The sequence below is a fragment of the Syngnathoides biaculeatus genome, chromosome 1, assembly GCF_019802595.1.
Source record: "Syngnathoides biaculeatus isolate LvHL_M chromosome 1, ASM1980259v1, whole genome shotgun sequence".
Taxonomy (NCBI): Eukaryota; Metazoa; Chordata; class Actinopteri; order Syngnathiformes; family Syngnathidae; genus Syngnathoides; species Syngnathoides biaculeatus.
This window is the reverse complement of record NC_084640.1, coordinates 1,926,401-1,942,746: the sequence shown is the minus strand read 5'-3', so window position 1 is coordinate 1,942,746 and position 16,346 is coordinate 1,926,401. Positions and strand designations below refer to the sequence as shown.

The window sequence follows — 16,346 nt, the reverse complement described above, 5'->3', positions numbered from 1 at the left end:
TTCAGTGTTGACCATTGAATCCATCCCCCTTGGTGAAAATGTGGCTTGTCTGTGAAGGCCAGTGACCTCTGAAGGGGGCACCACACTTCAGAATCCTCTTGGTGCTTCGGCAAACTCTGCCTGTGTACGGTTGTGGCTTTCCTCCTTTCATGAAGAAATGTTTGTGGTTTGGTGAGCCTCAACTTCTGAGAAATATGATCTGTTGACAATCAGCTTGGCTGGTTGGCCTTTGTGAGAGGGAAGCAAAGAAAAGTTCACCTTGTACTAAGCAAGTGTGACTCAGTACTTTTCTACTGGTCACTGCTTTGGAATGTAGCTTTATTCCACCACAAGATGTTTTGAATATACTGTGAAACAGAAAATCTACAATGGATGAAAATGAAGTGATTTCCGTCCTTAAGCTTTGCTACAGTTTATCAGTCAGGTGTTGTACAGGAAATTTACACCACAAAGACAATTGGTTATCAAGATTTGTGCGTAATCTCTCATCTAGTTTGGAACAATATGGATCTTGTGATGTTTCATATCATTTCCTCTCATGGTACGGCATTCAAACACAAGCTTCAAATATCGATATTATGTACTTTATTATCGATGTTTACTGTTTAATATGATGAGAATATCACAATAACTTCTCCTCTATACTGCCATTACTCTACACCTCAACAACCAATGTTTTATTACTTACTAGTAAATGCTGTCATAATTTTCAGTTTACTGATAGTGTACATAACTAAACTCGAGGTTGAGTAATAGAAGATTAACAGTTAACTTCAGATTTGTAATATATAAAGTTGCTTCTTAACCGATATTTCTGCATCCGAACCACAAGCATTGTACACTCGTGTTACATTCGACTCCAGATCAGGTGGCTATGAAAGTAATCTCTATAATAAAAGTATTATCACTCGGAGGCAGAGGAAAGAGCACCTTGCACCGTTTGTCATCGGCAAGACTCGGGTGGAGAAGGTGGAAAACTTCCAACTCCTCAGGGCCCACATCAGCGATGACCTCACGGGAACACATAACACATCATCAGGAAGGCTCGGCAGAGATTGCCCTTCTTGAGTAATCTGAGAATATTTGGAATTCCGCCCTACCCCAAACTGCTCAGCCCCTTTTACAGAAAGTACAGTGGAAAGCATCCTGGTCAGTTCTATCGCAGTATGGTATGAGAACTGCACCATACAGGACAGGAAGGCTCTCCAATGTGTTATTGACACTGCACAACACATTTCTGGAGTAGCCTTCACACGACTACACCACATTTATGTCAGCCTTGCGTTGAAGAGGGTACAAAGCATTATTATAGACGGCTCCCATCCACAACATCCATTTTTCAAACGTCTTCCATCTGCCAGACGGTACAGGAGTGTCATGACTTCAACATGAGCTTCTACCCACATGCCATCAGACTCCTGAACAAATGAAATCATAATCTGTGAACCACACTATGCAATTTTTTTCTTTTCATTTGTAATCCTGTGCTGACTTGATCATTTAAACTTCGCAATACCTCTGCAACCCGCTGTACTTACATTTGAATGGCTACATGTTTGGACATTTTATTGTTTTGCTCCATAGCGTTCATTATTAAAATTATTTTCATAGCTTTAATATTATTATTAGAAGTGGAGGAAGAGTAGCAAGGTCAAAATTTTATTGCCCAGTGCAATTTTCAGAATCAACCAATCCAACAGTCGAATAATGTGCACCTAGCGTCAAAATAACACTTTAAACAGAATCACATTTAGTGTTGATATAAAACAATAATTTGCATTCCATCAGTAAGTTTTATTTAGTATTTTAGTGATGTTTTATCAAACAAAAGAGAACAAACTGTAATTGAAATGATCAGCTTCATAAGTGATTCATGTGTAAGATTACTGTTTTAATAAAGCGTTCTTCAGTTACATAAATATTGCACTGAATTATGGAAGCTTTTCTGCCAGTATCTGGTATCATTGGTAAAATATCACATTTTCATATCATCTGAGTTATTCTGCAATTCGCACCTTTAATATGTGCGCACAGGGCTTTATTGCTTTTGAACAATAAAAGGACATTCTTGCCTGCGTGTCTCTTATTGTTTTGCCGCTCACTAAATCTCATATAGATGCAAAGCGTCGCTCCCCAGTGTCAGGTACCGCTGAATCAAATGCTTGTCAAAACACAACCTGCATGAGTTGTGGTTAAAGGACTTCAGTGTCGGTTAGTTAATAACGAGTTTGCACTACAGCCTTAAACAAATACTCAATTTTCTTTGCTCAATTTGTTGTCTATGACACAATTACGGAATGCTAACGCAGCTTAGCCTGAGCTGGGTATGGAAGACATAAACGTGCTATCATTGATTGATTGCACATCCTGTTTTGCTGTTGATTTATTTACCACCACTAAGGTCTTAACATTTACCGAGAGTCGATCATTCATGCGTTGTGATTGCAAAGTGGGATTATTAGCTTTTTTGTTTTTTGTTTGGCTTCGCTTACGAGCTGGTGTGAAGACGACCGACACAGTTTGACATAGCAATAGGTGACTTCCCTCCACAGTGTCTATCTATCTATCCTTTTTTGTCATAGCATGTACAACCCAGCTTTCTGTTGTCATGGTGACACTGGTAATTGACAGATTCAGTATCCCGAGAAGACAGATTTGTGTGAAGCAGAAAACAAGGCTACAGTATCCTATTCTAGATATTTTTTTAACCTGGTGATCATTATAAAATTTACTCTTTTAAGTTTCAGCCCAAATTGTTGATTTTATTTTTTACTATGTCTCGGTTTGAAGGACATTAAAGAATATATTAATGACTGTTGAAATAATTTGAAACACATTTTTGCCTTGCCCTGCAATTGGCTGGTGACCAATCTAGGGTGTACCCAAAGGGGGCTGGGGTACTCTCTAATTTACCCATGACCCTAAATGAGAACAAATATTATACAAAATGAAAACAAATATTAGACAAAATGGGTGGATGGTATTACGCAGCAAGTATAAAGTTGGAATTTTTCCATTGGAATAACACCAGTGAATTGACTGGAATAAATGTGAATCAACTGGATCGTTTTAACAATTGCAGGTTAGTCTACAATAGGAAAGATTTTATGTGAACTAATATTTTGCAGCGAAACCATGGTTAAAATAAGTAAGTTTAATGGACATTCAACTGAATTCCTAGGCGGCCAGGTCGTACAGATGGATTATGCTCCAAATCACGAGTGAACAGGACAAGCAGTATAGTCAGTGGAGTCATAGATTTTAGTTTGCCAGAATGTCTTCCTGGAGCAAAACACATGACAACTTTTTGGAAAATCCAGACTTCCATCCACTCGTAGTGCATCGCAGACTGACTTTGAGTGTACTTGAAATAATATACAGACTGCTCCCAACAAAACTGGCCAACCTAAAATAAATGTTATATTCTTGTTTTACATTTCATAATTTTTTAGGGCCATCAAATGTGACCATGCACCTGTGTGAGGACTGCCTAGGAGAAGACATGAGGGACCTTTAATGTTGGAAAATGCACTCCCTTGACAAAAAAAAACATCAAAGTGTGAATGATTTGCAACGGGATAAAAAAAAAAATTATCATCTTTATGACTGGAGCAAAACATTGCTTTGTTGCCAGTCTTGACTACCAGTGAATTGCGAGTGAAGCCAGAGCGGAACTATGCCCTGATCTTAACTTATTATTGTGCCCTGCTTCTTAAATAGGTTTAATTAATGTTTATGGTAGATGGTTATGGTTAAAAATTCTTGTTAACGCAAATTAAAATTCCATACGCAGTCCTGCAGCCAAATCCAACATTTCAAATCGACCCTCTCCTCTTGACAGGTACATTTTGATATCACTAATTATCTCTCTCTCTTTCCTTCATTTGCTTTCATGTTAACCCTCACAGGTGAGTTGGCTTGAACAGGGAAAAGGGAAAGAGAAGACAAAACCTGTCAGAGAGAAATTGATATGATTCTGATTTGCCAAGGAGAAGGTCACTTGAACAATCTCATAGGCCTGTTCAGCCGATGGCTGGATGAGAGGAAGGGAAGTGACAGGAAGGTGAGCAAGAAGAAGGGACAAGTTAATGTGTCACCAAGTCACGATATTTTACTTCAGCCTTTCCTGAGCGTGACAATCGGGAAGACGAGATAACCTTAAAGTCAAGAGTCACTCTCACGTGAGAATGCAAAGCAACGTGCCAACCCGGGCCATCCTCTAGGCTGTGTGTACCGGCAACAGTGGGGTGTGTGTGTGGGGAGGGGGGGTTAATCACCCATGTCTATGGCCTTTAGTTGCTCTCATTAGCAGCGAGTGGTGGAGCCATACCCGATCCATTAGCAACACCGCTCGTAATGACACTTCACCGGCACCACCGGGCCTGCAGCCAAATCGCGCTATTACTACAGTGGAGCGCCATCACAAATTTAGGGTAGAGGAGGGGGGGACCGAGAGCAAAGGAAGAAAGTAGTTACACTTCCGCTTTGGTTTTTTTTTGCTGTAGTCTGGCAGTGAAGAGTGAAGAGGCCCCTGGTGACTTTCATCAGGGTCCACTTCCATTGACTGTACATTTTATCGTAGTATTATCATTCAAGCTTCTATGTCTCTCCCAGATAAAAACATGCAGTATGATTTGGTAAGTAATGGGACTCATGTCTATTATACATCAACACGAAATGCAATATATGGAATTGATCCCACTTTGCAACTCTTAATGGCTTCCCTTCTTCCGGGAAAGCTTTTTGGTGTTTGAGAATTTTTCAACAATATTTGTGTCTAATGTCACAGATCTTGCATCAAGCGGTATGCCGAACATCTTTTGTTCTAGAGCAGGGGTGGACACATTTTTTGGGCTCAGGGACCACATTGACTTTTAAAACTGGATGATGGGCCAGGTCACAAGCTGATGCTTGCATGTGAAAAATTAACAAAAAACAGAAAGGTATGGTAGTGTTAACACGTATATTTAATTTAATGGGAGCAGTTTTGTTGACAACCTTTTTTTTAGGGGGGGGGGGCGTGTGTCAAAGTCTGTGTAAAGTGTAAGTTTTGTTGTGGCAATTCTCAGAACAGTAGCTGCCAAGTCAATTCTGCACTAATTTGCTCATTCAACACAAAGATTGAAGTTATTGGTTCATGTAGATGTAACTAACTTATGTGGTGTTTATTAACAAGCAATGGGTACAGTTAATATTGTTTTTGTTTGTTTTTTGGTTGTTGTTGTTTTTTTTTTTTTTTTTTGTAGCTGTTGTTCTGAGAATTGTCCCAACAAAACCAATAGCGGAGTTTGATGCACTGGCAAAAAAAAAAAAAAAAAAAAAAGTGATCAACAAAACAGAGTTCCCATGACAAGTAAATCTACACTACAGTGCCTTTCTGTTGTTTATTATTCATATGTAACCATGTGATTGTGACCCGGCCTGCCTGTCAAATTGTAAACGTCAATGAGCACTTCTTTCATGTGATCACAATTTTGTCCACCGGTGGACTAATATTATGATAATATGCAAGTTCGACAAAGGACATGTATGTTGTTTTTTTTAAGGAGAAATGTGAATGATTGAATGTATTGGTGGGTGTGTCCTAGTCATCCATATAATTACCTGTAAGTACATTAAGCCCAGATACAGGACAATTAATTCTTTAGGTGTTGGCATGCGGTTATTAAACAGAGGCCCACGCACACGCACATAAAAAAGCAAGGCAGAGAAAAAAAGTCTGATACACAGTGCGGAGTCCTCATTCATATTGCATGTGAAAGCCCCACGGCTGTCATGTAACCCAACCTGTGTCACATCTGTAAAATGGCCATCATGGTGGGAGTTGAGAGCCAGTTAAAAAGCGGCATGGGAAGCATGACCAAAGGAATATATGCTGCAGGCGAGGGGCCTTCTCTTTCTTCTCTTTCGCTCCTCCCTTCGTTCCCTTTAGCAGCCCTTTTCCATTTTCCATCTTTTCCTCGGTTGTGGCCTTGCACATTTGCCTGCCTGCGAAGTCTTGATGGTACAGCGAGACGTTTCCTCCTCCTTCCGATTTTACCTCACTTGCTCCTCTGATTGGCTTCCAAGTCAGAGTGCAGTGGTATTCTTTTGGCGCCCTCCAAAGGACATTTGTTGCACGGGAAATTTGTTTCACCCAGTGACTTTTAGAACAGTGGTTCGCAAACCTTATAAACCTAGTGCCACTTAAAAAATACTCAAATATACATATATGAGCATCATGACTAACTTTGAACTTAGAATAGCCACTATAACATTGATTGCTACCATTGATTGTAACTTGATTGCTTACACAAAGAGATGTGGAAACTGATGTACTAACTGGGCCCATCCAGGATTCCTTCTGCCAAACGTGATAAATTGCAGCACGTTTTTATATTATGGGAGAAGTATACAAAATAGAATTATTGAGCATGGGAAATGCGCTTTTGCAAACAAATGCCACTGGTGTGGGTAAACATGACATGGAGGCACAGGCAAAATGTGCGGCACATTTGCTACTCTTTTTTTTTTTTTTTTTAATTCCAGAAACGAAAAAAATATTGCAACATGTTGCCTAATCAACAATGTAATTTGGGAGCTTCTAAAAGATCGAAGAAACTGCCATGAAATCTTCCACCTATGACAAAGCTGCATTTCCTCGCGTCTGTGTTATTTCAGCCCACTGTGGCACTAGTTTGGTCTTCGCCTCTTCCAGAGCACTTTTTCATGTGTACTGTCCCAACGTTTAAACACAATTTTACACAGGTTGGACACTCAGAATGTGTGAAATTAAACAAAACATGGCTTTGTTGCAGTTGCTGACTTCGCAATTATTGGAGCAATAGATTTCTTTTCTCTAACTTGGTAATTTTTTGTGTGTGTCTGTGTCTTACACAAATACTTACGCTTACTGAGCAATGTGACCCAATCCGACGAAACCGGAAGAAGTGTGGTCAGCAACTCACACAGCCACACACCATGCGATTGACCCTTGCACAGATGACCACTTCACTGTAATAATCATGCATTTGTCAATCACGATTCTTTGCAGGCATATTAATGCCTGTTATTTTTGTGTGTTTCAGTACATGACTGCCGCCGCCACTGCAGCGCCTATGCAAGGGACCTACATCCCCCAGTACACTCCTGTGCCTCCAACAGCCGTCCCTGTCGAAGTAAGACCTCCAGGCAGGCCCCTTGGACGTAATCACTAATCAGCAGACACTTTACCAAAAGAAGACCTCATTTTTCTGGTTATGTATAAGGAGTCAATGATCAGGCCAAGAATGTGTCTAACTAATTAACAATTCATAAACAAGACATTTACAATGCACTGGAGATGATTCAACAAGGGTCTCGTCACAATCACCTGCCATCTTCCAGAATCTGTCTTCTTTTATCTAGCACTCACTCGGTGTGTGGAATTTCCTCGGCTTTATCTCGAGAACATCAGGCCAGGCATTGTAGGTGTTATAACAAATTTAAAAATAGCCTGCCAGTCAGAAGGTGTAGGAATGCTTTGCTCAACATACATGCAACCTTTGACAGTACAATGTCTGGCGATAATTGTTCAAGCATTATAGTGACATAACGTTTCAATTGCTCTTCTTTTATCAACTAACGTGCGGGGCCTTTACCGATAATAAAAATGAAAAGTACAAGCAAAGCTGAGGAAGAAGTTTTATGCAAAACTCTTTTGCCATAACTTTAAAATCACACATCCTCTTTTGCCAAGATTTTAAAATAATCCAGTACTATACTCATTAATTTAGTTACCATGGATTGTTCCACTGCATTATTTTTTTCTTCAATGACATCCTTTCATCTCTGGACACGGTCACTGTGTTGCATCGCGTCCACTGCATGCAGTTGTTTGCGATCGTTTACATGTCAATCATTTCTCGCCTTTAAATACCCAAACATGGTCACCCTCCTTGAAAGTATTTTTTGGGGAATTAGATTTAAGTATCTCCTTGAGCGTACGACAAATCATCAACGCACAAGAGTGGGGTTGCTGTCTGGCAAGTGACAGTGCGGTCGTATTTAGATGGACTATCAGTCGTGTGTTGGATGACAGCAGCTCAAGTGAGATGCAGTGCAGCCACCGCCGCTGTCTCCCTCCCTAACACACACGCACATATATATGCTGGGGGATGGTAGATAGTGAAACACACACATCTTATCTGGTTAACCCCGCAAGCACAGACAATGACAGTTTCCCCCCTGACAGACGCATTAGTTTCTCCTCTCTTGAAAGAGGGAATGCAGGAGTGGGCTGGCGGCAGAGAGATGTAAAAGCTGTAGTGTCGCCTCAGGCCCTGGTTTTCCGTTTCCATCTTCCTCACCAGTGTCCACTCAGTGGTCGCATTAGCAGCTGGGTGTGTGTCAATGCATCATTAGCTGTCTGGAGGGCTGATCTATAGACAAGTTGCAGCATCCTTGAGAGCTTGTTAAAGGAGACTGACGCGATGCAGGCAAACGTAGTCCTAACATGAAATATGTGACCTGCTCAGTGAGGACATTTGTCTTTTTTTTTTTTTTTTGCAGATTTTTGCATATATGATTGGGATATTCTAGTCTATGATTTTGTCTATGGCTGGTGAACAGTTCAGGGTGTACCCGCCCTCCCCTTTGCTCCGATTGGCTACAGCTCACCCATGACCGCACTGTACTGGCAAAAAAGAAACTGGATGAGTAGATTTTATGAGATTTAGATTTGTCTCCTAAATAAGTATTATGTACACACAGTCCTCAATGAACTCTGCGGAGACTATTAGACGCGGTGCTTTTGTCATCACAATTTCCTTATTAGCTTCATTTATTAAATAAAGGGCACTTGGAAATAGACATGGAAATGTTTAGTGCTTCAATTAACTTGCTTCAGCTATAAGTGAACTGTTAAAATTCAGCTCAGCAATAGCGACTGATGAAGCATCTAATCAAATTACGTTCCAAACATCTACCCATATCAAGTCTTTGTCACTTTAACCCCATGTTTACTCTCAGTGTTGTTGTTAGTTGTTGTGCGATTTTATCATCAATACTACTATGTAGGGCGGCACGGTGGGGCCCAGGTTCTATCACAGCACCACCTGTGTTGAGTTTCCATGTATATATATATACACTCTATTAATGATTGGCAGTGAATTTCAAACTGTGTTCTCTCTCAGGGAGTGGTGACGGATGCCTCCCCCCAGACTGTGGCTCCCTCATCTCAGGAGGTGACTGGCCAGCAGCAACAGATTCAGGTGGACGGTACCGCTGACCACATTTCCGCTTACTCGTACCAGTCCAAGTAAGTCTAGCAAAGAAAGTCATGAATAAGTTTTCTTTGCAAACTGCTCTGTTGATTTCATCCCACAGTCAAGTATGTCACCGGCATTGCTTTTTTTAGGGGTGTCTGGAATATTTTGATTGCAACTCCTTTCTCCATCTGCTCTCCTTTCCCATCAGATAGCAACGACCTGAGAGAATGTTCCTGTGACAGCGTTGCCTTGAGACAGAAGGTGGCTGCACTGTGAATGTGAGTGGGGGGAGGGGGAGGGGGGAGAGAGATTGCTTCCAGATTGTCCAGGCACCAAAAAAGAGACACTTTTTTTCATTTTCTACCTGGTCAACTAGGGGGAGAAAAAACAAAAGGAAGCAGTGGGTGCTGAGAAAGGGGGTTGGGATGTTGTGAGGAGGGTACAGTGCAAAGAAGTAAAATTGTTAAGTGTGAAAACCTGCCTGAAAGGTTGGGGTGAAGCTAGAAAATTTTCTTAAAGAAAATTCTCAACCCATTTAACAAAAGAGAAAGCAAAACCAACAAAAAATGTACAGACAAAAGACACAAAAAAAACGGTTGAATGTGATGGTGAAGCTTATTTTGTAATTAGAAAGGGGGGGTCATGTTGGAGATACACAGAGATTGTCTTCCTCAGATACTAAGCTACAAGTTGTTTTCGATATTTTTTATGTTCTAGTGTTAAATTTTAGTTTTCTAGAGATATTTGGGGGGAAAAAAGTTTTTCATTTCAATTGTTTTTCTTTCTTGAATCTTCATGGCCTTAATTTCAAGGGCGCCAGAGACTTTGCAAGTTCAAATCTGACGTCAGGTTGGAGGGAAGGGTGGTGAGGAAACACAACCGAAACGTAAGCAAATCGGTATTTTGGACCCACTTGGATGGTTCAAGAAACTGGACGAGTCATTTAAAGAGGAAACAGAATCTATCACTTAGCTGTACAGATTTAATAGAGAAGAGCTTTTTTTTTTTTTCTTTATAAGAAGAACGCTTTGATAATGATTATGTCGAAGGTAACTATGTGTTAAAAGAACTAAATCCCTGTTACGGAAAAACTGAAGAGATTCTTCACAATAAGGAAAAAAGGAAAAAAATGGGAGAAACCATGCGGCGTGCAGATGCAGTCCGTCGGCAAAACGCTGAACTTGCTTTTTTTTTTTTATGGTCATCCTTATTATTTACCAGGCATTGTTGCTGTCATTGACGTTCCAGCTTTTTATCTGCCACATTTTACATTTTTTATGAGCTTTGAGATGTTTTTAGCCCGCTTTGCTTGTCACACTACAAATCTTAATGAAAACAAAGGGGGAAAAAATACATATAAAATCTACAAAAACATACACAAAAAAAAAAAACTCTGGCAGTGAAACAAAAAACAGTAGATAGCGTATAGGAGCTTATGGTTGAGATTAATCAGTGCAAAAGCAATAGAGGAAATTGTTGACAATTTCTGTAGTTTTTCCTAGTTGTGGATCAAATGCAGCCCAAGGATGGCCATTTTTATACCAAAGATGAAGAGAAACTCTGAAGCAGAGGTTGTTGGTTTTTTTTTTCCCGTCTCACTTTTTCTGTTGGTTGTTGTTGTTATTAACGATGATGTTGATGTAGATATTGCCGTTGTTCTTGTTATTCTTGTTGTTCTTGTTGTTGCTCTTGTTGTTGTTTTTTGCTTTGTTTTTTTTACCTTGATGGCCGGACCAGAACTTAAAGATCCTTCATAACACAGATGCACACACAGACATCTCAACCCATATTTTGATGCATGACATAGGACCAGTGGCAGTTTTCCCGTTTCTTTACCTCCTCTTTGTTTTGTTTTCATTTCAATATGTCAATCAGCCTGATTGCAATTTTTAAAACATTGTACAGGGAAATTCATCCAAACAAATTGGGGAATGTTGCATACTATGCTCAGCTATCGTCGCAGTGTATTTTTTTCCCAGATTGCCCCTTTTTCACTTCATGTGCGAAATTTAAACCAAAATAATGAGGGTTATTTACTGCATTTGCTAGGGGTGTACCAATTCATGCATTATATCGATGTAGTGATTTATCAATCTGTGCTTGACATGTGGCCTTCCAGACGGAATGTATCGATTATAAATCTTTTTTTTAAAGGTAATCAATCGATTCTAACGATAATAGCAAAAAATTTATGTGGATGCATGCGTGTGACTGGGCCGAGGTCCACAATGAAGACTTTCCAGCAATCTTTGTTTTGCACGCTAGCGGCTAACATGGTGATATTGCTAAGCATAGCTCAAGTGTGGGTGTCAAGTGTTGTGATTATTCTGCAAAAATGTGGAAACCAGAAATGTTGAGGTCACATTGTTGAATGTGCAACCAATTGTGACCGTCGAAGAAATAGTGCGCTTTTGAAAGAATGGGAGCCTTGAGCACAATGAGAGAGATTTTCATTTTTTTATGTTTTCAAGCCTCACTTTGTGTTCCAAAGTGCAGGTTTGTTCATGTTTATGAGCCCGACATGTGTTATTGACAGTATTCCTGAAACCTTTTCCTCGTGGAAACTTTGTGGTGCTCGATTTTTAGCCAGAACAGGGATTCTCTTATCTTATAGGTCCAACCATGAATCAAATTGTTGTTCAAATGAATTGTTACACCCCTAATTGTCAATTACAGTGGAACATCTGAATTTAACTGTAACTGGTTCTAACTTTGTCCAAACCGTCACTTGTCATGCATTTCCGTCAGTGAGCTCACGTCTTATCTCGCGAGATCACACCTGTGTGACTATCTAAAAAAAAAAAAAAAAAATCAAAAGCTGTAGTTTGTCTTTTGTTTGGTTTTTAGTGTGTTTTTTTTTTGTGATTCATTCCAAATGCCACCACAGGAGAAGTTCTCATCAATACTAAATGCGGGAAAATGTGATTTGAATGTGACATTGTGTCCCTGGCCTGTCAATATATTTCGACAAAAGTGAAAAGCGGGATAAGCAAACGTACATGAGGGATGGTGACAGCCCTAACAAAATGTTAGTCTGTTTCTCCCTCATTGGGCTGCACAAACAAACCACGGACCTTTCCATCCACAAGGTACAGAAGGTTTCAATGATTTCATTATAGGGGATTGTCCTCAAAATTGCCTGCTGGGCATTTCTGTCCACTTGAACCCAGATTAACACCCACTCCCACCTACTATGGTGCTGGAACTTTTTTTTTCTTCTCCCTGCTTCACTGCCATCACTAATGTGCAAAGGCCAAGACAGGATCCTTCACTCTAGTTTTCCATTCACTGTCATTCCATGCCTCGTGCCCCCCCTCATGCCCTCTACGAGGTTTTTATTTTCTTGATTTGGTGGTGCAGAAGCAGAACCACAAACCAATTTCGGTCATCCTCTCAATGAGGCTTGACGGGTCCAATTTGTTTCCCCCTGGGACAATCCGATCCACTCCGGTGTCCCTCAAGATAACAGTTTCTTCCAGATAAAAGGGGCAGATTTGTGTTTGGCGAAGATTGCAATTGAGCCCTCGTTGCCGATTGGACTATTCAAATCTTGAGTCTGGTGCTGCTGTACTGCATCTTGGGAAATGATCATCACTAGCAGGGGTCCCAGATTGCAATTAATGAGATATCCTATCTGAGATTGTTATTGATTTCATAGTGGAATGTGTTGAAAACAAAATGACACGTTGGTCATTTGCAGAACCATATTCAAAATTAAAGTGGAAAAATGACATCACAAACTCACCCAAATGTGAGTTTCCTCTAGACAGCGACATAATGTCGTGCTGTAGATTCTTCGATTTTCTATGTGCGCCATCCGTACTGCAAAAAAATGCAAAATCATTTCCAGTCAAAAGTAATCTGATTACATTTGAGCTAATAAAATAAGATTAATCTAAAAAGTAACTTTCATCCTCATGCCACACTCACGGAGTCTGCTCTTGACAGTTTGTGCAAAAGCATGCACATGAGTAGCCGACAGGAGGTTCCTGGCATCGCTCGAGCTATCCTTGGACAAAGGAGTGGTCAGGTCCTCCTGCTTGTGCTGCGCTTCTGGTCCCCTTGGCCCATCTCTTCCACATGCATGTCACTGACCTTTAACACAGCAACACCTTCTGGATCATCCACTGGTGCGAGGGCGCTACTTGCCTGTCCTTTGCACAACACCATATGAACTTGACTTACAATTGTGTACTTGCATCCTCTCTTGATGAACTGAGATCCAACAAGTGTGGTTGACTTTTGAGCACTGTATGTTCTTACAATCCAATTGTATGCCGAGTGCCTTTTAACAAAGCTTTCCTATCGTTCTAAATGGCCTGCTTGTTGTATTTAAGAAGTAAAGCACATTAAGAGCTTCATTGTAAAGTGGAACCCAAAATTAAAGATTCTATGTGGTGCTAAAGAGGGAGCTGTTGCTGGCTTGTGCCTTCAGCATTGGTGAAAAGCTTTCATCTATGCATCCCCGAGATTTGAAACAGTCTCACTATTTGCCCCCACCTCGAGTTTTAATATCTCTCGACGTCAAATCCCGATGGTCTCTCAGTGGCCATTTACGATGGTCACGCTGAAAATGTTCAATCGAATCAACCTCAGCCTTTCTGCTTTTGTTTGACCTCCCACTCCCCCATGCATACCTGGTGGTTTACTCCCTATGAAATTCCTGGCACATTACAACTCCTCAGCCCCACTTTTATTTCCTTCCTGTCGTTTCTTCGTCTCCCCTGCGTACGAAGGGTTGTTTTACTGAGCAATTCTGTGTTTATCAACGCGGGTATGACGACGGCGTAGCTATAAAGTTCTCCTGACATTAATTATCCAAATAGGAGTCATAATACAGAATGTGCACATTGGCGAGTGCAGCGATTCCCAGAAATGACCTGAGATTCAATAGTAATGGAATTATGAGAGAGGGGAGAAAAACACCACAAATGGGAAGACATGCATCATTTTTGCTAATGGAGAATCAATGCAGAGCAAGAGGCACGAGTTTGCTCCCGGTACACATTTATTATGGCACCCCCATAGATGTGAAATATGACCAAGCTAAACAAACAGCAGTGGAGTTTTCTTAATGGCACACGAGCACGACTGCGGCGTTGGTGCGCTTGCTGCAAATGATGTCTTATTTACATCAGCTTTTGTCCTCGTCCTCATCATCATTCATGGATCATTTCAACCCTGCTCACATTCGAGACAATTTACACTGTGTGTTGTCTTCTAAATCTGTAAAGTGGATGCCCTCTACAGGTGGAAATTTTGCACTTGCAATGTATTTATTTGTCTGGTCCGGTTTAATCACAGCTGTTCGCTGACAAATGATAAATGTAAAGTTTAAAATTCAGAGGCCACAGCGACTATTCTTTGAATATTATTCTTGACTTACCGTCACATTAGCCATATTGGACTAAGCATCCAGGACAGGGATGCACCTACAGATTCTCTGAGCCACATTTTGGGTTTTTTTTTTCCCCAACACCGGTACTCTTCTGTGGTGGCATGTTAAAAAAAAAAAAAAAAAAAAAACGTAATTGTCTTGGTGCTCACTAAGTGATGTTTCATGAGATGAGATTGCATTGTCATTTTTGGGAGGGGGTGTTATTGTTGATCATACAAATGTTTATCCGCAAAAGGAAAATTACATTTTCACTCGTGCACCTCACAGTCAACTAGACCACACTTCTGCAGCTTTGCATCCATTTGCAATTCCTTTTGCCCTCACAATCGCACACATAACAGTGGGAATGGTAAATATAACAAACACATTTGACTGTATGTTGTGGTATTGTAATTTTCTGTATAATGTTTGTGTGAATTTGAACAGTTTGTTGACAATATGTTGCCTGCAGGCAATCAGTAAATGACCCTCTTTTTTTTCCCTCCTTGAACATCACATCAAGTGCTTTCCCTTTTACAATTTTAAAAATGTTGCTACGGGAGTAAATGTTGAGACAACCTTGGACAACTCAATACACTAACTGGAGTTTCTTCACATTCATATGCTAAGATATTTGATTTTGATTTTTTTTTTTAATACAAAGAAGTGGGGGGGAGCTTTTGTATCTTTCTCTGCTCTTTTGAGGTGACTTACAACTTGATTCCGTTTTAAGTGTGTCAGTCTTCGGTCCTCTCTCAGAAGCGCTTCAGCCATCCTGAAGTCTGAAGCGACCTTAAGGCTGCTCCTGTTCGCTCACTTACTGCTGCCATCAGGTATAAGCTAAGATGTGGCTCACTAACTCATCCCAGGCCGGGCCGATATACACTCGCATGCACATAATGCAGTGAAAAAATTGCTCCGAGTGCCCTCCAACAAATCCCCCCCCCCCCCAACTCCCTTTACACACACACACACCGTACCCAAACAAGAACATAGAACTCCTGCTTTTTAATTGATGTTTCGGTTAACTTTTGATGAAAGCTATTGATTGGCCACACAGGCCTAGAAGTGCAGTCATGAGTTAAATCAGCTCCTTGAGAAATACACCATACATCAATCACTAAGAAAAAGCCTGACCAGATGAAGATTATAAAGCATGATAGCTAAAAGGATTCAGTGTAGGGATAAAACTACTTGGACAGCAGAGTGGCTTTTTGTTCTTTTTTCATTTCTGTTGCTTTATTCAATTTTTATTTTTTTAACACACTTGTTTTCAGCACCGGGCAGGACGTGGTCACACCTCGGACATGCTGCACAGCGTGTGCGATCTTTGAAAAGCTATCTGTACATCTGTGGATGTGAACTTGGATTTAATGAGTCGCTTTTTTTTCTCTCTCTGATGAAGCTTTCAATAAAAAAAAAAACTTACCAAAAAGCACACAAGACTGCTGTATCAATCAATTTGCATCAGAAATGATAGAAGCATTTATAGACTCATACACTATGCACCCAAACTGTCATTCTCAGCTCCGATGACCACACATTTCAGATTTGAATTATCTGTAGTATTATTGTCACGGCGCTCGATGGCACCTGCTACACATTGACCTTGTATAGCAACATCCGGCGTATAATTAGGGCCTTCGCAAATGGAGCTCCGGCCCCTTGATGGGATTTCCTCCCCATTACAGCTCAAGCGCACTTGATTGGGTGTAAAGTGGCCATAATCAAAGATGGAGGAA

At 40.6% G+C, this 16,346-nt stretch overlaps 1 protein-coding gene across 8 annotated transcripts in view; it reads left to right on the top strand.

The window, feature by feature from the left end:
* rbms3 (RNA binding motif, single stranded interacting protein) overlaps positions 1 to 15,993 on the top strand; it is a 345,032-nt gene extending 329,039 nt beyond the window's left edge. For all 8 annotated transcript variants that reach the window (XM_061822004.1, XM_061821911.1, XM_061822083.1 and 5 more), the window contains 3 exons: positions 7,068 to 7,157; positions 9,153 to 9,277; positions 9,436 to 15,993. In XM_061822004.1, the coding sequence (XP_061677988.1) occupies positions 7,068 to 7,157; positions 9,153 to 9,277; positions 9,436 to 9,439 (219 nt within the window). In that variant the 3' untranslated portion in view covers positions 9,440 to 15,993. The remainder of the gene's footprint in view (positions 1 to 7,067; positions 7,158 to 9,152; positions 9,278 to 9,435) is intronic.
* Positions 15,994 to 16,346: the final 353 nt, after the last annotated feature.